At 39.9% G+C, this 26,702-nt stretch overlaps 1 protein-coding gene across 1 annotated transcript in view; it reads right to left on the bottom strand.

Annotated features, from left to right (window-relative positions):
- Positions 1–969: 969 nt before the first annotated feature.
- LOC120432856 overlaps positions 970–26,702 on the bottom strand; it is a 520,225-nt gene continuing 494,492 nt past the window's right edge. The window contains exons 13-15 of the mRNA XM_039598171.1: positions 2,791–2,953; positions 2,615–2,665; positions 970–2,523 (exon numbers count right to left, since the gene is read on the bottom strand). Coding sequence (XP_039454105.1) covers positions 2,225–2,523; positions 2,615–2,665; positions 2,791–2,953 — 513 coding nt within the window. The 3' untranslated portion in view covers positions 970–2,224. The remainder of the gene's footprint in view (positions 2,524–2,614; positions 2,666–2,790; positions 2,954–26,702) is intronic.

Below are 26,702 nucleotides of genomic sequence, written 5' to 3'. Positions count from 1 at the left end.
TTAATGTTCCGCATGGCATAATTGTAGCTAAAAAACTTAGAGCCTAAGTTTTGGTTTTTTTTAGAGCCTGGAAATGACCATTTCCTCCCTTGTTTAGGGTTTGGATACGTGAGATGATTGCATGTTTTATAGTGAAGAGGTTTGTTATTGTCTGGCTGACACTCACTTAAAATTTGTTCAAATTTGGGGCCTTTTTCTCAATCATATTAACAGAGATTCTACATAATCTTTAACCCATTCGACTGCACTTTGTGTTTATGTGAAACTACACCTGATTCCTTCCTGGACCTTTGGACTCTCTGTTGCCCCTTCACACAGAAGATCAGCTTCTTCAGACTCCAGCATTTCTTCTGAAATTTTTTAGACTGATAGTGTCATGTACTGTGTGCAGACTCACAGAGGCGAAAAAGCACACTCAACACAGCTTTATTGATAAACACAACAAAATAACTAAACTGAAAACACAAATAAACTAAAGAGACTAGCAGATGGAACAGATAGTATGGGAGGAGAGTACAACACGACAAAGGGCAAGGGAAAACACAGGGCTTAAATATACAGAGTAATGAGGGAATGGGACACAGGAGGGAGGCACAGCTGGGATTAATTAAACATAACAAGACAAGGGGAAGGAAAACTAGACTCACTGTACTGTACTGAGAGACAGACTGAAACACGCGGAAGACAGTGACTTAAACTAGAAGCCAGAACAACAAACAACATCAAGAAAAACAAAACCATGAATAATCAATAATCAGGAAATAGAAATTAAACACAAAACCCTGGGTAACACCCAGGACCGTGACAGATAGATTTAAACTGACTGAGCTGTGTTTTTTTTTTTTCTTTCTCTGTGCTTGGATGTTGATGTTTTTGATGTTTTTTTCCCCCTGTCTGGTTTTATGTAATTTTGAACGTAAAATCTTACAGTCAGGGAAAGTCTGGCCACAAACAAATAAATGATCAGTCTATCATTTCAATGGTAGGTTTATTTAAACAGAGAGAGTAATAACAATAACAAAAATATCCAGAAAACTGCATTTCAAAAACATTAAAAATGAATTTGCATTTTCATGCATTTCTAACTAAAATACTAAAAGTAGTTGTTTATCCTCTTTGTTTAAGTGGTTGCCATAGGAGATCATCTTGTGGATTGTCAGGACGCACCCCAATAGGGGAAGTGTGAATCGGCTCTCTGTTTAAAAAGCCCTAATCTCTGATCCTACGACTATTACAGAGCAGGCGATCCCGAGTTCAGATTGAGCTAGTGAATGAAAGGACTCGCCTGGTCCTACCTCTCTCTCCAAGAATGTCCACCTACTGTGGCAAAAACTGGGGCCTGAGCATACTTGCAGGCCAGGTATCTAATCACCACACCTGTTACAGCAACTCCCAGTGCACTTGGAATAAAACTAGGTACAGTTTAGGGGCCAGACGTAGGCCAAATTAGTCTGAAGCTATCTATGCAGGATCAAGCTATAAGTAACTAAGAGTTGTGCTGGTCTTTCAGTAGCCAGTTCACCACTTTAGATCAGAGTGGACTGGCTGAGCTACTATTAAATTGACCATTTTACATATAAATTTTACACATAAATATACTGATCAGCTATATCCTCCTGTTTATGGCTATCTTTTGACTTTTAGTGCCACCTTTAATAGTTATGCTTTATAATGTCCTAACTTAATGAGTAATGAGTCATATGATATAGCCAATGTCTGGTCTTGGGAAAAGTTAACATCTGTTTTAAGACTTTATCTTCTGTGTCAACTAGTCAAAGTGTGGTTATATCATGAAGTGACTACAATCAGTAATAAATATGGAAGATAGTTTCTAAAGATAGTGAACACAATAGGAAGTTAATTCATTTATTCTTTGAGATGAAGCTGGTTTCATTTTCATTTTACAGATGTAGTTTTCATCTATAAATTCACGTAATGAAAGATTGACTCCCCGCTCAACTCTATTGCATCAGTATTGCTTCAAAGATCTACTTTATGCACCACAGAATAACTGTGGTGCATAAAGTAAAGGCTGCTTAAAAAGCAGAATGCTTAAAAAGAAAGTTCACTGGTTTGATAGATTTACATTGAGAGCTCTCAGTGTAACTGAGCCTAACTGCCAGCCTACCAGCCTAACTGTTCATCATTGCCTTTGTTACGTTTTGAAGTTCAGGGTCTAGCTGCTGGGCTGGTGTCAGCATACACTCAGCTTTAGTGTAAGTGCTCAGTATGCAAAATGCATATTTGTTGATTTTCGGTGAGTGGTGATCCTAGGTGAACACTCGGAAATAATGAAATGGAGTGACTGAAGAAAAGAATCATTGATGAAACCAGTGAAAATATTGTCTTTGTTAAAGAAGTAGGTCTTCCCAGGAATCAGTTTAGGATAGCTACAGCGATCATTTGTTTCCAGGACGTAGGGCAAAGGCAGAGCTTTCACTTTGGCCTCCATCCCATAGACCTTCAAAACATTCCTGAACACAACGCTCTGCAGAGAGACACTTTCCACAGCCCCAATGTACACTAAGGAGAAAGATACACAAATATATTACACTACAAATTCATATCAATTCATAAATATCATTTTTTTTTTACCAATATGTTTTTATAATACCTTTGCAAAGATTAGCTTTATTCAAATTATTCACAGATAGAAGTCTGGATTCTGAAAAAAAGAACATTATAGACATATTATTGGTAAAGTGAGATCTCTAGGTTGTGCCATCAAGATAAATTGACATAAAATTAAGTCCTACTTTGTAAGAGAGAATGTGTAACATCTAAACAGACCTTTTATCATCTTTCTCTGATCCTGTCCTGCTTCATGGATTGATCTCAGCCTCCCAGCACAGCATGACCACAGGGTGGTGTTACAGTAGAAGTGGCCACAGCATCTAAACCCTGTCTTGGCAGAGTACAGCACCTCTTTGTCCTCACTTGAGCAGCAAATGTCCTGGATTTGAAGATATATCATCAGTTATGGTTAATGAAAGCACAACCGTTTGCAGTCATTGAGTCATTGTGCTAATTCAGGCAGTCCACAATCTCACATTCATGGTGAGATGTTGCTACAGATCAGCTAAATTTTTACACATGGTTGTAAAAAAACCTTCCTTGACTTGCTTGAGTTATAGTATATAACTGCTTAAAACCTAATAATAATAGTTATGGTGCAACATAAGCTGTATTTAAATTAGAGATCCTTCTTTTCTTTAAAACAATCTGTATGTCTTTAAGCTCTGCACAATACAGACAGTCAGAGACCAAATGTATTATAACATGCTGTTAAACAAAGCTTCAAACAAAGCTTCTGTTCAGTAATTAATACTTAAATTGCATAGTGGTATGGACCTGCTGGTTTCCTCAGGGTTTTTCTCCTGCCCTATCATTTTCTATCAGTTATAAGTTTCCTTTCTTTAAACATTATCCTTCATATTTTCTCACACAAAAAGGCATAAAAGCCTGCCAAAGTATACTAGTCACTGTGATAATCCCTTGTGAATAAGAGAGTAGCCCAAAGTAGCTTTTATAGTAGTTAGTAGTAGTAGTAGTAGTTTTGTCCAACATTTTTAAAATGACCACAAGAGCTAGATGAAGTCTGTCAGAAGGGGGCATAGCAATAGTAGAAAATACAAAATCATTTGTTGCTGCCATTGGTGTCACTGACTCTACCTGTGGCTTTTGCAGAATGGATCCACAGCACTGTGCGTCCCCTCCATGCTCATCTAATGATGTCAGATTGTACAGTGTTCCTGCACAGCACTTCATCTGTGGGTCTTTAATGTTGTAGGCTTTGACCCCACAGCAGTAAATGTTTTCTGATTTGAGATGCCTGGTTGGGAAACAGAGGGACAAATTAATATCAAATAAGTAGAGTGAGAAATATGTTCATACTTAAGTCTATATGTGTATTGCTGGTGTTACCATAAAAGATAATGTCTTCATTTGTGCATTGAAAAAACAGAACATCATCAGAGTTGCTGGATCTGCGTCTATATGGCTCTGTAGTTTAAGGTTTGTATTCTTAACTAGTAATTATACGATCATAACGCCACATTAGAGAGTAATGCAAAATGTTGATAAGATAATTAGTGCAATAAATAGTTTTCTCCACAGATTAAAAAAGGAAAAGCAATGGATTAGTTTTCAAAAAGCAACGAGCAATGTTCATTATCTTTTTTCTTGTGTTATAGCATTCCTCTCATTGACATATGACACGTAACAAATAAAGAAAGACATAAACATAAATATGATCTTCTTTTGCTCACCACAACTAGCAGCAAAGTTGGTGAAAACAAGCTCTGATAGCGACTGCATCTTACGAGCCGCCAAGATTCAGCAAGTTCAACTGTTACAAAGCCTACCATAAAACAACAACTGAGACCTGGATATGAATAGCTACTGAGTTGTGTGATAATTCATGCATTAACACTGGTTCCAGCCCATATGGCAATACAAAATATTGAATGTTGCAATAACTGCAATTACTAAATATTTTAGGAATATGAAAGTACATTCATTAAACAGTGGAGTCATGACAAGCATGGACATGCACAGGTTTTAACAATAAACTTAGACTGAAAAAGCACGAAGCCCAGACAGAGACTCAGACTGATGATGCAGAGAAATTCTTTCAGTAACTCAATGCATGTAAGGAAAAATAGGTGGGAAAGACCTTCGGTATGTCTGGAATGTCTGCCTGTCTCGTAAAAGATGTGAAGATATTTACTTTATTAATCTCAGAGGAGTATGTCTGTGAAGGTTCTCAGTCATCCACGTCATCATAGTCTAAGGAGCTTGGGAAAAAAAGCGTTTGGACTTGAAACTTAAAGCAACTTAAAGAAGTCCAGACGCTTTTTTCCCAAGCTCCTTAATCTCAGAGGAAATTATGTGGCCACAGTTGCTCCATGACAGTAAGAACAGTAACTAACTAAACTAAACTAAATAAAACAAAAAGTTACAAAATTACAAAAATATAACAAGTAGCTCTAATTATAAATATCCTAGTATATTACACAAAATTAAATATATGCAGTTGACATTGAGGTGCTCCTCTTATCATAATGACTTTGTAATTTTGTCTGTAGAGGGTGTGATATTAAGAGTAAACAAAAAAGCAAATGTGATACCAGTGAAAACAAATTTGATTAAAAAAAATTATTTTTCAATTCTTTAAAACCTTTAAAAAGAGCACACACAAACACACCTGTGTCCATTGCAGCAGATCTCAGCACGAGGCCGGTAAATTTCTGTCCCACAGCAGTGTTGTCCTGGGCTGCCGTGAAACTGAGAACAACATATGGTCCCTTTAGCCGGGTTGTAAGGAATACCCATCTCCGAACATTGCTCTCCATCGTCTCTCTCCTCATACAAGGTGTTATTACAACAGAGAACTCCACGCTGTGCCGAGCCATACGGCGTCTCTCCACAGCACTTGAAGAACGGAGATAACGAATTTAAGTGTGAAGCAATGCAGACAAAACCAGGCTTTTCCTCTACACATGCAAATGCACATAGGTGAATAATAGGTGAATATATAAATATAAGAAGAAAACAAAGAAAACTGAAAAACAGGAATATATATATATGTATATATATAATATCTTGCAACAATTTAATATTGCATACATCTAATTTCTACACATGAAGTTTTTCTAAGTTGTTTTAGTCTTACCAGATTTTGGATCCTTTTGCATTAGTTGTAACTGCTACCTATGCCTTTAGATGATCTTTAGACATTGGATCGAAAATACCCCTGGTTACTATTTAAAAGGAGCAGGGTGGAACTCTGAGCTCTCTAAACCTGCATAGAAAAAGCTCCTTTTTTCTTCTTCTGGGATCATTCTGTACCATTCCTGTCAGTGCTCCAGATTTAAGTGTTCTTTTAATAGAATTTAATGCTGAAATGAATGTGCGTACATTAGCTAATTAAAAAAGGTTAAAATTTTTAATCTTTGCATTAAAAAGTAAAAGTTTAAACTCTTCCAGCTGGAAAAATCTTGGAAAAATAAAGCAATTAGTCCATTACTTGATCTATCCAAGGCTTCCATGCAGATACACATCCATTACAACAGACTTGTGTGCGTGGGTTATACACAGCTGGTGTTGTCTTGCTTACACCTAAATAGAGGGATGTGAGGGTCAGAAAGGTGGAAAGAAGAGAGAGGAGTTGCAATAAATACTTATCAGATGAAGATGTTGTGATAAATGATATCTGGAAAAGATGACTCAGAGGGTTTGAGAGAGAAGAAAAATATGCATGTTCCCTGTTTAACACATTTACTACTCGAGTTTCAAATACAACTCCCACATTAATAAACATAAGATATTGTCTCCATCTGCAAAGGGTTAGCGATGCACAGAGGAGTTACCGGCTAGACAAAAGAACATCGATGACATGTGAAGCTAAATGTGCAAAAATCAGAGTGAGGGCAAAGCTGTGGTAAAGTGGAGGGAATAAGTGAAAAAAAGAGTCGGCTGACTTTCTGGTTCAACAACATTTCATAAAGATAAAGATAACAAGTTATAGCGGTACAACAAAGTTCATGAACCCATTCAGAGCTCCAGAAATGTTTTTAACAAACCAGCTGCAGTTTGCGGTGTGTTGTTGGGCTAACACCCTTTTTTGGAGTGTGAGTTTACAGTTTATGGTAGCTAGTTTTATCCAAAAGATGTTGCTCATCTAACGAGTCAGTTCCGTAGTTTAGAAAAAAAAACAGATTTGTTTCACTCGTCTCGAAGTATGATGACACATAATTCATTGTCGGTAAGCATGAAGAAATTTAGTTCATTGTCTGGATTTATCTGAGGGCAATCTGGGAAGTAAGTCAGACAGAAACAACTCTTCCCGACATTCCTTTTTTTTAGTCAAATTGTTCAGTCATTTGTCTCTGTGGCTTTATTCACAGCCTTTATTATTATTATTATTATTATTATTATCATCATTATTATTATCCTCCTACATGCTGCCTTTTTCTTTAAGATGACGCCCATCCATTGTCTTCCACTTATCCAGTTTGGGGTCATGGCGGAAGCAAATCTCGACTGCCATAGGGCAAGAGGCAGGTTACATGGAAAGGACGCCAGTCTGTCGCAGGATTAACACCAAGTTACAGACAATCATTTGCACTTTAGGGAATTTAAGAATCACGAATTAATCTAACCCCACTAACTAAGGAAGCCAGAGTACCCAGAGAGAATCCACGCAGACACATAAAGAGGTCCCAGCCAGGTGGTGGGTTCAAAACCTGTCATGGCACTGGGTCTCAGTGGTTTCTAGTTTATGGACATTATGCTGTTCAGGTTTGTATATGCTGTGATTCTTAGGTTCAAGGTTATTTTTATTTCTTGTATTGAGTATGGTTCATTAGTCTTCAGTTCTTTTTGATTTTTTATGTTCTCTCCCTCAGTCTCTAGTATTCTCCATTCGTTAGGGTGTGGGGCTTGAGTAACTTGCATCATGAAAGCCTTGTTATTACTGAAAAATAAATCAAGGATTTGGAGGAACTTGCTGCCATGCAGATGTCTTTTTTTCATGTTAGACAATGCCCAGTTATTCTTTATAATAGATTAGATGGTAGTAAAAGAAAGCTGGCTCGAGAACCATCACAGACTGAAAACGCGTAGGGCACAGCAAAATCAAAAAAAGGAGTACAAAGGTATATGTGTTCCTGTCCCAGTCTTTTAGAACTGTTTAAGTTTTATGACTTCAAAATGAACGAAAATGGCACCATTTCTTATTTTGATATCATTTCCAATTTACATTGTTAGTTTAGTATTTTGTTGAAGTTCGTTGCTTTCACACTGATACACACAAGATACCAAAAAGCTCTAACTGCTATTGAAGCTGTATAGTTAAGATCACCCTGTGGTGCCAAGTCACATCAACTAGTAACTAACAGATAAAGTGAATAAATATCAAAACAAACAAACATGGAGCGGGTGTTACCTGACGCACAGAACCAGTGAGGCTTTTGATTTCTCTCACAGCACTGACTTTCCTTTGGATTGTAACATGATGACCCACAGAGATGAGTGTTTGGTTCAGTGCTGTGGATGTACAAAGACGGGCAAAAATAAACACACAAACAGTCCACATCACATGAACAAAACCACAAAGTCAAACACAATAGACGCACACCTATCTATAGAGGTATGTGATACTATCCCAGCTACCATAGGGCGAGAGGCAAGGTACACCCTGGACAGATCACCAGCCTGACACAGGACAGACAACCATTTGCATTTACTCGTATGGCCAATTTGGAATCACCAATCAACCTAACCCCACTAACTGCATGTCTTTGGAGAGAGCGAGAGAGAGAGACAGAGACAGAGAGAAATGTAAATTACATAAATTAAAAAATCCCCTCTTGCCTCTGCTTACCCCTTCTTCAAGCTTGTGTCCTCTGCTTATCTACCACTACTGTGTCCGGTTCATTAGCCATCACCAGTTTGTCTGTCTGTATCTGGAAGTCCCACAGGCTCTTAGTTTGGTCATTCACAACCACCTTAGGGGACGTGTCCTGTTTTGACGTCAGGCAATACTCTGCACAGATGTTCCTGTATGCTATGCTGGCCACTTGATTGTGGCGTTCCACGTATGCCTGCAGGCATCTTGCACCCTACTGTTATGTGGCGTTTTTTCTCAGGGGCATCTTTACACAGCCTGCACCTGGGGTCTTGCCTGGTGTGGTAGACTCCAGCCTCTATGGATCTTTTGCTCAGGGCTTGTTCCTGTACTGCCATGATTAGTGCCTCTGTGTTGTCTCTGGGACTTACAGATACACATGGGGAAACTGGTGATAGCTTAACAACAGACATAACAGTGGTGAACAAGCAGAGAAGAATACTGTGGTGATAGAATTAGCTGTAATAAGCAAGATCAGGAAGAAGGACGCTTGAGAATTCCAAGGGCTGAGAAAGAGCTAGAATAATCGCAAAAAGTTCCTTTAACCTACCAGTTGGGTTGAAGCTCTGTGATCTGTAAAATAAAATGGGATGTAAAAATATTGTTTAAGAAAGGACCAATATGTTTCTTTATTGATCAATATAAGGCAATTAATACTTTTTTTGCAGTGTGCTTATTACCTGTTTTTGTACACCTGTGGACAAAAAGCATAAAGATTTTTAAATAAGAAGGAAAGATGCTTAATTTCAGCTTATATTTCAGTATACTGTAAAAAAACAAACAAAAATTTCCACTTGAAAGGACTGTAGAGGAAAAGACAAAGTCAACATACAGGCTTCACTCACAGTAATTAGCATAAGCTTCCTTTAACCATCCAAAATGGGAAAAGGGAAATTTGCTACAAGCAAACTAATCAAAAGCTGATTATTTTTTTAAGCAAATGTAACCATGCAGATGCCTCAGTTTGACATACCTAAAGACTGATGTGTAAAGTCGGACTCGAACTACAAAAAAATGTCATGAAATCCATTCAGCACAGTATGACATGCTATTATGTACTGAGCTGACCTGGAGTGAAATTCTTGACACAGCAGGATGAATCCTTCGATTGTATCTCCAACTTCTCCTCATTTGAACAGCAGCACTGAGTCTCAGTGTCGTACTGGCTGTGACCACAGCACTCATGGTGACGGGAATTCCTCACCAGAATTGTCTTATTATCAGCTGGACCACAACACAACTGCTTGTCCTTATCAAAAACATCTGTGGAAAAGATCTTTGTCATTTTTAAAATTTTTACTTCAAATATAACTCAACTGAGAAGCTGCTCCAATATCCTCAAAATGTTTGAATGGAGTACATTTCACAGAATTGTAAATTTGTTCTAGTGAAAAACCAATAATGTTTCTGTGTTTAATTAATAATATTTCACTGACAGTAATGATTTGTAATGAAGATGTAATTTAGTCTTCTTTTCCAACTGTGTGCCTGCTCACCTTTACCACAGCATTCAGCCATTGGTCCAGGTTTTGATATGATGGTTGATTGACAACATATTTCATTGACTGGGTTGTAGGCCTTCAGGTCACAGCACTTGGACACCTTTTCACTCAGATCCTGAGTAACACTGGCTGTAAAAACAAGACACAATCACTAGAACCACAGTCTAAAATCAGTACCAGGAAGTCCACAAGTTTAAAGAGAATAAAAAAGTTCAGTCTAGTGTGGCATTTTCATTTTTACTTGAACAGCACTGAGTCACTGGAAACCTAGAACAAAATATGTGCCGGATGAGCTTTGATGTGCACTCAAAAGAACTGGGGAAAAATTATAAAAAGGGAGCGGCATATCCAATTTTGACCTCAGGCCTTCCAGGCCATAATCAGCACAAATGTTTCTGTATACTATGCCGGCCGCTTGGTTATGGCATTCCATGTACGCCCTGCCTGCTAGCATCTTGCACCCTGCTGTTATGTGCTGATGGCTCAGAGGCATCTTTGCATAGTCTGCAAGTCTGCACCTGGGGTCTTACCTGGTGTGGTAGATCCCAACCTACCAGGCTGGGGTTTACAAGATGCTAGCAGGAAGGGCTAGCATCTCGGAATGCCATAACCAGGTGACTAGCATAGTATACATATACAGGGACATGCAGTGATAGATGTAGCTATACCAAATGTTGACAACATCAGGAAGAAACATGAGAAATACCAAGGGCTGAAAGAGGAGAGAAGACATGGAACCAAAACCCAGTTTACATGTTCTCTGGAGAACATAAAAGTTCTACACAGAAAGGCTAGGGCCTTTCTGTGTAGAACTTAGACAACAGTGCTAAACACTGTGCTATTGTGCTTCCTTTCAGTCTAAATGGGTACAATTCAACTCCAGTTTTAGTTATGTAGCTAGTTCACAAATTATTACCTGTGAGATTGTGTTTACAACAAGTGGCTGTTTCAGGATTGTAAGGCTCATTTCCACAACAAGACAAACTTGCACCTGGGTGAAGTTTGTTTTCACAGCAAGTAGCCTCTTGGATGTCATACACTGTTCCATCACAGTCTTTTCTGAAAAGCAAAGATAACCAAACCTAGGATATCAACACTGACAGTCATTTCCACAGACATAAAAGTACATATATATTAACTATAATCATCACATTATCTGAACAGTGAAATCTGTACAGATTTCCTCATTTTTGCTTTATTATACTGCCCTCTGATGGAAAACATGTTAATGTAAACAATGTCTACATACAACTAGACCATCGGTGTGTATGTAGATGCACTGCTTAGCAACTGTACTCAAAAATATCGCGATGTCAAGAGTTGAAAAGTAGAGTCTTCCTAAATTATCTGCTTAGATTGGAAAGTTTCCTTTCACTTTGCAGGTCTTCACACATAAGGTGAGGAAAGTCTGACTCACCGGTAACAGTCGTTTCTAGAGGCTGCATCAGTGTCTCCTATGGGCTCTGTCAACAAGCACATATTTCAAGTAGTGAGCACCCTACTAATATTAAGGCTAAAGTTGTTAATATGTCAGTATTTTTCTGATGATTATGTTTTTTATTCCCTAGAGGACAATAGCCTCGAGTCATTCAATATTTACAACGCAGTTTAATCAACAAGAATCAGTCACACTGCCAGCTTTCATTTTTCAACAACAAAATTGATGAGTGGACACGCAAGGCATGCAATACATCTGGGGTCTGGCTGACGACAAAAGTGTTAAATTGTCCACTGAAAAAAAAATTAATTAATTTTAATTAAAAATAATAACAAATCTGGCAATGTGAAATGTAGCATGCACATCAGCTTTTAGAAGAAAAATTAAACCCTAGTCTACTTACCACAAGCGAAAGCCGCCAAAGCTGAAAAATGAGCAAAAAACATTATTATTCAGTTTTCTAAAAAAGAATTTTAACTTAAATTATTCTAAATATATCCCACGAAATTATTAAAAAACAAAAAAACTTACCAAATTCTAGAACCCAAAATAGGAGCATTTTGGACCCTTTTAATTGAATCTGATTGACCTGAAAGTGAAGACAGTGCAGGTGTGGCTGATATATATAGGCTCATCCGTCGACGGATGAGCCTATATATATCAGCCACACCTAAGAAGGTTGGGTGCACACACGACCAATGTGCTTGCCTAAGAGTGACAACAACATTGGTTTCTAAGGCTTGCAAAAAAACCACTTGTCATGTGGAATGTAGATACCGATTTCCAGCATACCTCAGCCTTCAAATGTTTTGTTCCATTCAATGCAACGTCACAAGAACTTAAAGCTGGATCCGTAAATTCCAGCACTACTTTCATGCCCGGAATCGTTAGATCCTACTGAGATAAAGATTATGAACAAGATTATGAACCTCATCTTTCTTTTCTTATTGTTGGATTCAAGAATGATGTAATTCTTATTTTCGGCGGAACGCTTTTTTATTTGTGAAAAGATCGTTATTCATGCAATTTGGAACATGTTTTGGTATATTACATTTTTCTTTCATATCTCAGGTGATTTGTTATCTCCTGAGAAGTACCCAAAGTCTTGACAAATGATGCAAGAATTGCACCTGACGCCTACGCAACCGTCTCAACAGAGTTGCTCAAGATTGACTGGCCGTTTGCGAGAGGGAACACGTAGATGTGGAATTAAGTGAAGGTCACAAGCTTTATCTACACTGCCAAATCGCTAGACAAGTCCTGCAGCACTGGAGAACTCTAGGGGGTTTTTCTTTAGGGGGAGGGGGTGTAAATAAATAAACATTGACTTGCCTGGCAACACACAGAAATACAGCAAACGGTGAATAAGGAATAAGGAATGTGTTTTTTAGGACAAACTTGTAAACCTGGTTGTTGCGTTTTTGTTTTGGTGTTTTTTTTGTTTTTTTAGCCGATTTACTGCTCCACGCAGATGTTGAATGTATGAAACGATATTTTGTCCTAAGTGTGTTTCATGATGAATTGCATTATTAGAGTAAAGACTTGTGTTATGATGCACCTTCTTAGGTGCAATTAACTCAGTAATAGTTATTTCCCAGAGAAAGGTGTAGGCACAGAAAAACACAACAATCATATGACCCCCTATGAGCAAGCACTTTGGCGATAGTGGGAAGGAAAAACTCCCTTTTAACAGGAAGAAACCGGCAGAACCAGGCTCACCGAGGGGCGGCCATCTGCCGTGACCGATTGAGTGAGAGAAGGAAGACAGGATAAAGACATGCTGTGGAAGAGAGACAGAGGTTAATAACAGATATGATTCAATGCAGAGAGGTCTATTAACACATGCTGAGTGAGAAAGGTGACTGGAATGGAAAAACTCAATGCATCATGGGAATCCCCCGGCAGCCTATGTCTATTGTAGCATAACTAAGGGAGGATTCAGGGTCACTTGATCCAGCCCTAACTATGTGCTTTAGCAAAAAGGAAAGTTTTAAGCCTAATCTTAAAAGTAGAGATAGTGTCTGTCTCCCGAATCCAAACTGGAAGCTGGTTCCACAGAAGAGGGGCCTGAAAACTGAAGGCTCTCCCTTCTTCCCTGCTTCCCTCTGGGAACCACAAGTAGGCCTGCAGTGCGAGAGCGAAGTGCTCTAATAGGGTGATATGGTACTACAAGGTCATTAAGATAAGATGGGGCCTGATTATTTAAGACCTTGTATGTGAGGAGCAGGATTTTGAATTCAATTCTGGATTTAACAGGAAGCCAATGAAGGGAAGCCAAAACAGGAGAAATATGCTCTCTCTTTCTAGTCCCTGTCAGTACTCTTGCTGCAGCATTTTGGATCAGCTGAAGGCTTTTCAGGGAGTTTTTAGGACATCCTGATAATAATGAATTACAGTAGTCCAGCCTGGAAGTAATAAATGCATGAACTAGTTTTTCAGCGTCACTCTGAGACAGGATATTTCTAATTTTAGAGATGTTGCGCAAATGGAAATAAAATCTGCTCTGCGTCTACCATCATCAAGTTGACAGGCTGGTGGAGGGGCTGAATAACACAACTTCATTCATGAATGCAATTGGGATCTTCGGTTAGACCCTCTGGGTTTTGCAGTGCACGAGATGCCCCAGGCCTCCACTTGATTTTCTTCTCTTTGAGTTACTGTTCAACAGCCTTCAGTTTATCCAAAATGATGCAGCAAGAGTACTGACAGGGACTAAAATGAGCATAACTCTCCTTTATTTTGTTCTCTTCATTAGCTTCCTATTAAATCCAGAATCAAATTTAAAATCCTTCTCATCAGATTTTCTCATCAGATTTTGAATAATAAGGCCCTATCTTATCTTGCTGACCTTATAGTATCTTATCACCCCATTAGAGCACTTTACTCTTAGACTGTGAGCTTACTTGTGGTTCCTACAGTATTTAAAAGTAGAATGTGAGGCAGAGCCTTACAGTGGAATACTATTCTCTGTGCTGTTATTGGCCCATCAGCCACCCACCAAGAAGAGCAATATTACAACATTCAGGAGAAATGAAGTAAAAAAACAAGTGTTAAAACAATGAAAAGTGTTGAGTCACTGGAGCCACTGTCTGTACTTGAAATACTTTTTTTTTTTTTATCACTGATGGTTTTGTTCCTTGTCTTTGTTTTTTGTTTCTTTGATGTCCTATTTATGGTAAGTCCTGTTCCCATAGCAGATGAGAATGCTTTGGGTTTTTTTTAAAATGCAGTGATTGTGGAAATGTGTCTGTTGTCAGTGCTTTGGGTCTTGGGTTCAGCTTGTGTGAAATTTGTAGGAAGTTGTCAGACCAGTTTCTTTCCTATTATTTAAGCTGATAAGTAAACTGACGGGATATTGCCATACTTCTGCTTTTTGTTTGTTTGTTTTTTCCTATGGTTACATTTTTTTTTAAATTTCTATTTCCACTAATGGATGGATCCACAGAATTCATGGGACAAAAAATTGTCCCAGTCAAGACCTGGCTTACATACATGAACAAATACGTTGGTATTAGTGCTTGTAGGGTAGGTGCGCAGTGGCTTGTAGCCTATATAACCATATCAACCAAGAAATTATATTGATCCCTCAGTCCACAAGTGTGTCAGCCCACTGAACTTGTCCAGCCCCTGAATGTAACATTGTCCAACAGAGCTCAAGACACCGCTGTGTCTAATTGCTTTGTATTCTTATAAAGATACACTTTTTAGCTTACAAAATACATTAGTCTTATTAATATCGGACCCTATGATCTGAAAAATTCAAAGGTTTTTCTAGATGATTAGTGATCATTTTGATGAAATGGACCGACTTTCTCATTTTATTTGCAGCACCACTGCTGTGATATACTGTTATATTTTTTTATATTAATTAAATAACTTTTATCCTCAGGTAATGTCTTTAATACTGTCTCTTAAATGGTAAATGTCCGGTATTTATATAGCGCTTTACTAGTCCCTAAGGACCCCAAAGCGCTTTACATATCCAGTCATCCACCCATTCACACACACATTCACACACTGGTGATGGCAAGCTACATTGTAGCCACAGCTGCCCTGGGGCACACTGACAGAGGCGAGGGTGCCGGACACTGGCGCCACCGGGCCCTCTGACCACCACCAGTAGGCAACGGGTGAAGTGTCTTGCCCAAGGACACAATCGCCCACATCACCTACACCTCTTAGTGTAGGTGATGCTCAACTGATCCATTTTCTGCAAAGAAGAGTCATTTGATGAATCAAATAATCCTTTTGAACACACAAGGAGCCTATAGCAGAAAGTGTGCATTAACAAAACTGATAACCACTGTCATGGTAGTCTAAGGAGCTTAGAAAGTTCCATATAAGCCTACTGCTTTGGCTCTCGGAGAAGGCGGACACATCTTCCCTGCTGCTGCTTCTATGTCTTTGTCTAGTCTTGTCTAACTCTAACCCTCAAAGAGTCTCTCAGTCTTGTTCTCTAAAACCTAAAGAATTATGGATTTGATCAACTGGTCCCATAATGAAATTGACACCTTCCTGGGCTTGGGAGAGCCCGATTGTCCTGCGGAGACGTTTGGTGCCGGATACTCGATGGTCGGTTGCATCATGTGTCTGGCGACACTCTCAATGTAGGACATTGAACGATATCTACCAATTCGGAACCACGATAACAGAGTTCTGGCTGATTGAAGCTGGCTCGGACCTGGCTTATCAAAGAACAAGAAGCGGTTACAGCTGTTCAAAACCCCACAAGGCTGGCCGACATGATAGAGGATGGGCAGGAGTAAGACTGTGTTATTGAACGCAATATGGATAAGATCTTGGAGAAAAAGAAGGGGAATTGAGAGAATTGGTGACCAGTGATGGACATTAGACCAACTGTAAAAATTGGATGCAGTTATTCGCACTAAACCCAAACATTCACCATCTTCACTCATGCAGCTATCCCACTGGTGCCAGCTGAAGGCCTGCCGAGGTCGAGGCTGACTGGAACAGCAAAAATGCTCCATGACAAACGGGACTGTTGTCAGAACTCTTTGTCTCTTCTTCAAAGCCGCCTGGGTCCACTCGAGACTGTTGACCTTCACTTAACCGCGCGTGGTGACACTTTCTCTCAGCTGAACACGGGATACACACACACACACACATCACCCTCCCTCCCCTGAATCAAACGCCTCCTCCCATGCTTACGTCCCATCCGATGTGGACAGCGGATCAGCTGGAGGAGCGATCGAAGATTGCAGTCGTCCCAGATCCAGCTGTACACACTGGAATATTCTCCCATGTTGCTTGTCTGTGTTTTATTGTGTTATGGTGTGTTGAGATCTGTGAAGATTTATAAGCACAGTCTGAGTGGAGTCTTTTTTTGTTTTTTTCCCTCTTGTCCCCGATGTTGTGTATCTTCATTGTTTTACCAATGCTACCTATTCTGACCTGTCTCCCCCAATTTGATGTTTTTGTAATGTATGTTTGGTTGGAATGGGTCCAATTTTCGCTGCAGGCAATGCAGTGACAAATAAAGGCTTATCATCATAACCAAATGACGGAGAGTCCCATGTATTTAAAACCTAGTGGGACAACCCTGTTCCTTAAGACGGTTCTTGACCCACTATTATAGCCACGATATGAAAAAAAAAGCTGTGACTCATCACCAGAGGTTTTGGATGAAACCAAAGCAAGATCTTGTCTCACCGTATTATGTGAAGTACTGAGATCATGATGCAGGATGTAAGTGGGGGTCGAAGCGCCTGGGAAGGGATCTCAAAACTGCATTGTAGGTGGCAGACAGTTGAAGCCACACTTTTTTCACATCTTGGCTCATGTGATGAGACACATGAATAATAGTGGGTCAAGGGATGCCCATACCAGAGTTTATATCCCTGATCTCTCCACCGTTTGGTTTTAGAAATGGAGAAGCTGCTCGGATGAGAGGTGAAATGTCTTTATGAAACTTAGAGAAGTCTAGTCGCATTCTTTCCTAGTTCCTTAGACTACCGTGACCTGGATGACTGAGAACTCAAACACTGTCATGATACCATTATTTCCATTTAGGTTTAAAGTTTTATCAAACCTGTTAATGCAAAGAAAGCCTGATAATGTCAAATTATCTTCACAGTGTACCCCTCTGAGATCCTCATAAGGTAGCCATATTTTTGCTTTTCTTTCTACCAAACGACACATCACACACCAGGCCAGCACAAGCATGACTCAAGAATGCCCACTGCACCACCAAACTGATTTATTTCAAATTAATTACATAGTTCAGTTTTTCATTCAGGGGATGCATTGTACCCACAACAGACCTGGAGTGTAGTGAAGTGACAAATAAACACGAAATGGGTTTCATGTTCCTCACAGTACAACCTCTGAGAAACTGCTTTCTGTGCACATTTTCGATTCCTGATATTTGCCTCCATGACTGTCATTGCCCACTTCTTCTTTGCAGAATCCCGAGTCTTTATTTATTCAGATTTCGGTAAACCGACCTTCAGTGGTTTGTTGTTTTGTTTTGTTTTTTAACAGTTCCAGGGAAAAAAAATCTAATTTACACTTTGGTTTGTGACATCCTATTGTGAAGCCACAGCCTGAACATTTTTATTTCTTCTTGGTTTTAAGATGTTATGGGTGGAAACAAATTACTTAAAACCAGCAAATACAGCAACCACACATGACAGTGACAATCCTGTCGTACAGAGTAGTAATCAACAATAAAGGAGGCTCATAGACAGGATAAGACAGTTTGCTGGTTACCCAGCTGGTTATATTTTTACCCGTATCACAGTCTTACTGACATTCCTCTCAGTCTTAAATTAGTATAACGTCTGCCCTTGATTGATAAACTTGGTCATTTCAAATTTCTGAATCTCAAATGAAAAGCAACAAAACACATTTCTTTTAGAGTTTATATTTTGTTTGTATGTATTTACAATTTTCTGACTTGTGTGTGAAACTGTATTTTTTCCATTGGAGCCAGTGCTAATGAAACACTAGCTCTTGGCTTCCCACACTCAAATGTCAGCTAATCTTTTGGGGATCTTTTGGCATAGTGTTACATTTAGAGTGACTGAAGAATACAAAGCACATTTGTATTCAGTACAAAGGTTATCTGACTTCCTATCAATTATTTTACCGTAGCAATTTCATAAACATTAGACAAGGATCCATTATATTGCATGATGGTCCAGGAGAAATGTCAGTTATTTGCACTGTGTGTGTGTGTGTGTGTGTTTAATGCCCTTTATACTTTTGCGGTAAAGTAAGGTTACTGTAACAAACTGCTGAGCATGCCAGAAAGGATGTGGTTTTCATTGTCTTTCTATTTCCTTGTTACAGTAGGTTTTATATATATATATATATATATATATATATATGTGTGTGTGTATAATTTGGGAAATGACACTAAAAGAACGTCAACATCATTATTGTAAACCTACTGTAACAAGGAAATAGAAAGACAATGAAAACCACATCCTTTCTGGCATGCTCAGCAGTTTGTTACAGTAACCTTACTTTACCGCAAAAGTATAAAGGGTATTAAACACACACACACACACACATATATATATATATATATAAAAAACACCCAGCACGCCCCTGCGGGCGGTTTATCCTTCAAGCTCGGGTCCTCTACCAGAGGCCTGGGAGCTTGAGGGTCCCTGCAGTATCTTAGCTGTTCCCAGGACTGCGCTCTTCTGGACAGAGATCTCCGATGTTGTTCCCGGGATCTGCTGGAGCCACTCGCCTAGCTTGGGAGTCACCGCACCTAGTGCTCCGATTACCACGGGGACCACCGTTACCTTCACCCTCCACATCCTCTCGAGCTCTTCTCCGAGCCCTTGGTATTTCTCCAGCTTCTCGTGTTCCTTCTTCCTGATATTGCTGTCATTCGGAACCGCTACATCGATCACTACAGCCGTCTTCTTCTGTTTGTCTACCACCACTATGTCCGGTTGGTTAGCCACCACCATTTTGTCCGTCTGCATCTGGAAGTCCCACAGGATCTTAGCTCGGTCATTCTCCACCACCCTTGGGGCATCTCCCATTTTGACCTCGGGACTTCCAGGTTATACTCGGCACAGATGTTCCTGTACACTATGCCGGCCACTTGGTTATGGCGTTCCATGTATGCCTTGCCTGCTAGCATCTTGCACCCTGCTGTTATGTGCTGGATTGTCTCTGGGGCATCTTTACACAGCCTGCACCTGGGGTCTTGCCTGGTGTGATAGACCCCAGCCTCTATGGATCTTGTGCTCAGAGCTTGTTCTTGTGCTGCCATGATTAGTGCCTCTGTGCTGTCTTTCAGTCCAGCTTTGTCCAGCCACTGGTAGGATTTCTGGATATCAGCCACCTCCTCTATCTGCCGGTGGTACATACCGTGCAGGGGCCTGTCCTTCCATGATGGTTCCTCGCCTTCCTCCTCTTTCTTGGGTTTCTGCTGCCTGAGGTATTCACTGAGCACGCTGTCAGTTGGGGCCATCTTCGTGATGTATTCGTGGATGTTTCTTGTCTCATCCTGGACTGTGGTGCTGACACTCACCAGTCCCCGCCCCCTTCCTTCCGCTTAGCGCACAGCCTCAGGGTGCTGGACTTGGGGTGAAACCCTCCATGCATGGTAAGGAGCTTTCTTGTCTTTATGTCAGTGGCTTCTATCTCCTCCTTTGGCCAGCCTATTACCCCAGCAGGGTACCTGATCACGGGCAGGGCGAGGTGTTGATGGCCCCGGATCTTGTTCTTACCGCTCAGCTGACTCCTCAGGACTTGCCTGACCCTCTGCAGGTACTTGGTGGTTGCAGCTTTCCTAGCGGTCTCTTCATGGTTCCCATTAAACATGGGATCCCCAGGTACTTGTAACTGTCCTCTATGTCTGCAATGTTGCCTTCTGGTAGTTCAATCCCCTCAGTTCTGACTACCTTCCCTCTCTTTGTTACCATCCGACTACACTTCTCCAGTCCGAATGACATTCCAATGTCATTGCTGTATATCCTGGTAGTGTGGATCAGTGAATCGATGTCTCGTTCACTCTTGGCATACAGCTTGATGTCATCCATGTACAGGAGGTGGCTGACAACCGCTCCGTTCCGTAGTCGGTATCCGTAGCCAGTCTTGTTAATGATCTCACTGAGGGGTTCAGGCCTATGCAGAACAGCAGTGGGGACAGAGCATCTCCTTGGTAGATCCCGCACTTGATGGTGACTTGTGCTATGGGCTTGGAGTTGGCCTCTAGTGTTGTACGCCACATCCCCATTGAGTTCCTGATGAAGGCTCTTAGGGTCCTGTTGATCTTATACAATTCTAGGCATTCCAGTATCCAGCTGTGGGGCATTGAGTCATAGGCCTTCTTGTAATCAATCCAGGCTGTGCACAGGTTGGTCAGTCTGGTCTTGCAGTCTCGGCTGACTGTTCTGTCTACCAGTAGCTGGTGTTTTGCGCCTCTGGTATTCTTGCCAATCCCTTTCTGTGCCCGCTCATGTATTGACCCATGTGCCTGTTCATCTTAGCCGATATGATGCCTGACAGGAGCTTCCATGTAGTACTGAGGCAGGTTATTGGTCGGTAGTTGGATGGGACGGTCCCTTCTTGGGGTCCTTGGGGATCAGGACCGTCCGACCTTCGGTTAGCCATTCCGGTGTCTCTCGTTAACTAGCAGCTGGTTCATTTGTGCTGCCAGACGCCGCGTGGAGTGCAGTCAGCTTCTTCAGCCAGTAGGCGTGAACCATGTCGGGCCCTGGTGCTGTCCAACTCTTCATACTAGCGGAAGGGGTTACATGAATAGGATGAGGGACCTATGGATATATATATATATATATATATATATATATATATATATATAGTCTGTTAACTACTATATTTTATAAACATTTTGCTCTTACTATTTTTTTTTACATACTATACTGCTGAGTGACTGTCTGCTGCTCGTCAAATACATTTCATTGCAATGTTGACCCTGTGCTGACTTGCGTATGACAAATAAAACTGAAACTGAAACTGAAGTGAAAGTGATGCCACAGGGGAAGTAAAACTATGAAAACACCACACTCTTCAAAATAAAACAGTAAACATGGAGAGACATAGACATGACAACACAAGCTAGACAATTAGAACATAGAACATGCGGAGAGAAACGCACAGGCACAACAAAGTAAAACACTGAAGACAAGACAGACCACATAGAGGATAGTAAAAGACTCATAATTAAGGAGACATAGAAGAACATACACTAGACTAAAACTCAAGGCAAACTAATAATAATGCTAAAACTTAACATCCTTTCAATATAACATAAGAAATGAAAAAATACTCAAAATGCTGGGTCACGAACCGAGCCCCTGACAGAGTACTTGTTTTAATTTGTAGTTTTTTCTCTGCAAACGAATTTCCTACTCACAGAGACATTGCGCAAAATGTATTTCGACCCACCACATACTAGTCTTATTTTACAGACATTCGCTGTCTTGTGAAAAGTGCAGATATGTGCAGGAGGGCAGCAAAAAAGATTTGTTTTTCTCAAGATTGTTTGACAAAGCCCTTATGCAAGCCTTCATTTACCTGCACAGACTGCATAAATCTCAAACTTGGCCCAAATCTACCTACATATACAACTTCTCTTGTGTTATTAATGACTGAAACAACAAATCCACAGTTGTCTCTACTGTACAAGTACTAATACTAATTTGAAAATACCTCTGTGTAAGGAATAGATCCACAACACTGTCCAACACCTCCAGTCATGGCTGTCAGTGTTCTTGCACAGCACTTCATCTTTGGGTCACTGATGTTAAAGGCTTTGACTCCACAGCAGTGACTGTTTCCTGCTTTGTTATGTCTGAGCAGAGAAAGATGAGTCTCAAATAAGATAAAGAACGATTATAAATAACCGAGGTATTGCTGCTGTTATTTAAAAACGATAGTACTTTGACTTGAATATTCATATACTGTAATAGTTGAAACAGCCAACATAATTCACAATTCATACCAGACAATTTGTTTTTTCACCTGCAAACAAAATTACCTGTGTCCATTGCAGCACTTTAGGCCGACAGTGGTATCGTACAGTTCAAACATGCAATTAAGAACAACTCACAGTCTCTTTGAGTGTTCTCTATCGTTTTTATTCATTTATGAACATTACTCTTCCTGTTTTCTGTTTTTGCAAGGCACAAAACTCTAAAATATAATAAGCAACATTGTTTCCATTCTAGTGCAAAAGTGAAGACAAATGTAAACATTTCCATGTTGTATACTTGACACACATCATGTGTCTGCATTATGTTAGTCTTATCAGCAGCACTCATTTGGCATCATTTTGTTTACAAGATCAACTGAATGATAACTTTTTCTGTGCCTGAGATGAAGGTATTGGGTCAGCTGTTTGCAACTGATATGAATCAGTGCTGGTGTTTACATGCCAAGATCTGTGCTGAGTAAATACGTCACAGATTCCAAAGAAATACATTAATGTGATTGCAGTTACTGGAAAATATTCGGTAAACACAGTAATCACATTATAGTTACAGTTATGTTGTTGCAGAGGTTCTTCAATTTTCTCCACAAAGGGTGGATAGAGTAAGAAAACATCAGACAGGCTTTTTTTCTTAATGTGCACTTTCAGGAGGATAAAGATAGTGGAACTGTCTACAACTTTTGATGAGTGGGGATGTGGGTATTGAGGAGGAAGAGTGTGACGATAAATTCAGGACAGATCCAGGACGGAAATAGTTTTTATTATACTGCTAAACCAGCATTGGCTCTTTGGAAGCATCTGCACAGACAGCTTGTTGACACTGAGCTATTCAATTTAACTTTTATCGCAGCAATTTAGGATTATTAGCTAAAAACAGTCAGACCTAACAGTATGTTGGCTCCACCTAGTCTATTTGTTATAGTTGTATGAAATTTGAAAACCCTGACCTTTAGTACTTATATAAGATTATAAATGGTGACCTTCAGAACATGACTGAGATGATTTGATTGGTAATATGCCATTTTTGTCGCAGCAGAACTGAACTCTGTGGGAAAAGTAATAAAGACACTCGCTCTTAACTTATCTTACAGTCCAACCTTTTTCATGTATTTGTGATGTAAAGTAAAGGTAGAGAAAAAATACTCACAGATTATCCCAATTGATTTCAAAGAATGCAATTCATTGGGATTATTAAGTTAGAGACTTCTAAGCACTCATTTTTGATTCTGTGCTCTTTAAAATTCCATTTTATCTTAATTTAAAGTCACTTTGCATATCTGAGACTTATTGCTACAAAAAGAAATACATCTGTCAAACAGTTTTTCATATTGTCTGAGTATAAAACTTGATAATTCTGTTAGCTGGGAAACTTTAATAACTTTAATTTCTTGTAATGTGTAATGGTTGTTTTACAGGAAAGTACTTTTTTTGTTTATTTAATATTGTTTATTATGTATACTTTATTCATTTTCATCAAAACGGTTCCTTTTTCCACTCAGTTTTTTCTAATGTCCAGCTCCACCTACTTATGCCACAACTCTTGCTCTTGCTGATAATGGGTTTAACTTTAAAATGTGAGTTACAGCATATTTCACTGACTCGACTGTAGGCCTCCTTTCCATAGCAAGCCAGCACACGTTGTTATTGAGTAACCAGAGCAAAGAGACCCTTCAACATCTTGATATGAATGCTATTGCTTGTTACCTCAGAAACACTACACTGACAGAGACTGTATAAACACTGAAACACTGAGTAAAGAAATTATATGTGTGTGTGTATATATATATACACACACACACATATATATATATATATATATATATGTATAGATATATATATAGATATATATATATCCATAACTTTAATTTTGAGTTATGGATAGCATTTATTTTATTTTATTTTTTTAGTGGTGGAAACAAGCTTCCATATTCCATGTTGCTTCCCTATTGTTTGCTATTTTCTTTAATGAGATATTAAAACCACAAATGAGTCATTTGACTTGCTTAAAATTTCTTTACTCAGTGTTTCAGTGTTTATACAGTCTCTGTCAGTGTAGTGTTTCTGAGGTAACAAGCAATAGCATTCATATCAAGGTGTTGAAGGGTCTCTTTGCTCTGGTTACTCAATAACAACGTGTGCTGGCTTGCTATGGAAAGGAGGCCTACAGTCGAGTCAGTGAAATATGCTGTAACTCACATTTTAAAGTTAAACCCATTATCAGCAAGAGCAAGAGTTGTGGCATAAGTAGGTGGAGCTGGACATTAGAAAAAACTGAGCGGAAAAAGGAACCGTTTTGATGAAAATGAATAAAGTATATATATGCATGTTTTAATTATATATACATATATATATATAAAATAAATGTGGACATTAAAAATATCTTGATGAATGAATTACATGCAAGGACATGCAAAAATGTTTAGTTCTTCTGGATGTTTCCATGGAAATTTTTTTTTGAAGTCCAGTTGCTGGTTGGTGTCTGATTCAGAGCTGTAACATCCCTCCATGACTGTGGCATGGAACAGATGTGGGTGTGTCCACATTGTAGGTGAATATGTATTCACCTAAAATGCAGTTTTGAGATTCCTTCCCAGATACTTCAACCCCGACTCACACAGTAATGACCAACACCTTTTTTCACCCGTTAGTTCATGTGATGAAGCACATGATTAATAATGGGTCAACGACACCCATGAATAATGGGAATAATGGGACTCTCCAACTTTTGGTTTTAGAACCCATTTTGATAAGAGGTGAAATGTCTTTGACAAAGTCTTGGGAGCTTGGAAAGAAAAGCGTCTGGACTTCTTGTCCATGGTGGAGAGTCCCAGATTTAAGCCCTGTTGGAGTATCCCCCCAAGAGTGACAATAGACCTCCTAATGATCCTATACCTAATCACATGAGCCAAGGTGTGAAAACAGGTGGTCACAATCAGCCAAGGTTTAAGGTGAGGTCATTGTGAAACCTAACCCCACCCTATCATGTGATTTCCTGAGGTCAGATTGCCCAGGATGTGAGTGTGCATTAAGGCGTCTGGGAAGGGATCTCAGAACTGGATTATAGATGGCAGACAGTTGGTGTCATTAGCCACCGCCTTTGTTCAAAGATGGTCGCTCACAGTGGACATAAATGGCTTCTTTCACTCCTCTTTCAAACAATCTGTCCTCTCTGTCCAAAATGTGAACATTAGCATCCTCGAAAGAGTGACCTTTGTTCTTTAGATGCAGATGGACAGCCGAGTCTTGTCCCGTGGAGGTGGCTCTTCTATGTTGTGCCATGCGTTTATGAAGTGGCTGTTTGGTTTCTCCAATGTAGAGGTCTGGGCATTCCTCGCTACACTGTACAGAATACACTACATTAAGTTTGAGCGAACACCATCCGCACAGACACAGCGGGCAGGGAAACAGAAGAACATCACATCAAGAAGGCCCTGAGGTTATCCCAGCTGGATATTTGTCAAAGCTGGGAAGGCGCCAAAAGAAAGCTCCAGCCGATCCACGAGAGAAGGACAACTGCTGCCTAAGTGAAAACCTGTAGTGATCCCGTATGTGTCAGGAGTATCGGAGCAGTTGAGACGCATTTTTTCTAAACCCCAAAACACGCTGCGCCAAAAACTGGTCCACCCCAAGGATCGGGTCCCCCGACGCAAACAGAGTAACATAGTGTACGCTGTTAAGTGCCAGGAGGATTGCCAGGATTTAAACATCGGGGAAATCAAACAACCTCTGGCGAAGCGGATGGCACAACACAGAAGAGCTAACTCATCAGGCCAGGAATCTGCAGTTTATTTACACCTACAGGCCAGTGGACACTCTTTCAATCATGAGGATGTTCACATCCTGGACAGGGAGGAACGCTGGTTTGAGTGGGGAGTCAAGGAGGCCATTTACGTGAAAAGGGAAAGAACATCTCTGAATCATGGAGGGACCTAAGGGTACATCTTTCGACATCTTACAATGCCGGGATTGCAGCCATTCCCCAACTCTCTGTGAATGGTACTCATGGCCATTGATCAGTGGTCATGAGAATCTGCATAATTATGATTAAGGAACTGACCTCACAGCCCATTGTTCCTTCGGTGGGCTGGTTTCATTCATTATGCAAATGTACTGTTTATAAGATTGGGGAAACCTGCAGTCAGCTGAGACTGAAGAAGTCACTTGGATGAATGACGAAATGTTTCTCCCACAAAACGCTACATCCAGATGAACAGAATCAACTTTTGGAGTTAGTAACATAAATACAAATTAGTTTTTGTTCTCCATTTGTGGGAGCATTACCTTAATTTGTGTTATGCTTGTATGATAACAATAGTCTTGAATTTTGAAATCAACACACAAACACACACAAAGAAATCGGTAAATTTCTCGATATGCACGGTAATATTAATTAGCAGATCATTTTTTCACTCT

This window comes from Oreochromis aureus, linkage group 14, assembly GCF_013358895.1.
Source record: "Oreochromis aureus strain Israel breed Guangdong linkage group 14, ZZ_aureus, whole genome shotgun sequence".
NCBI classification, from domain to species: Eukaryota; Metazoa; Chordata; class Actinopteri; order Cichliformes; family Cichlidae; genus Oreochromis; species Oreochromis aureus.
Note: the sequence above shows the minus strand (reverse complement) of the source record. Positions and strands in the feature narration are given on the sequence as shown.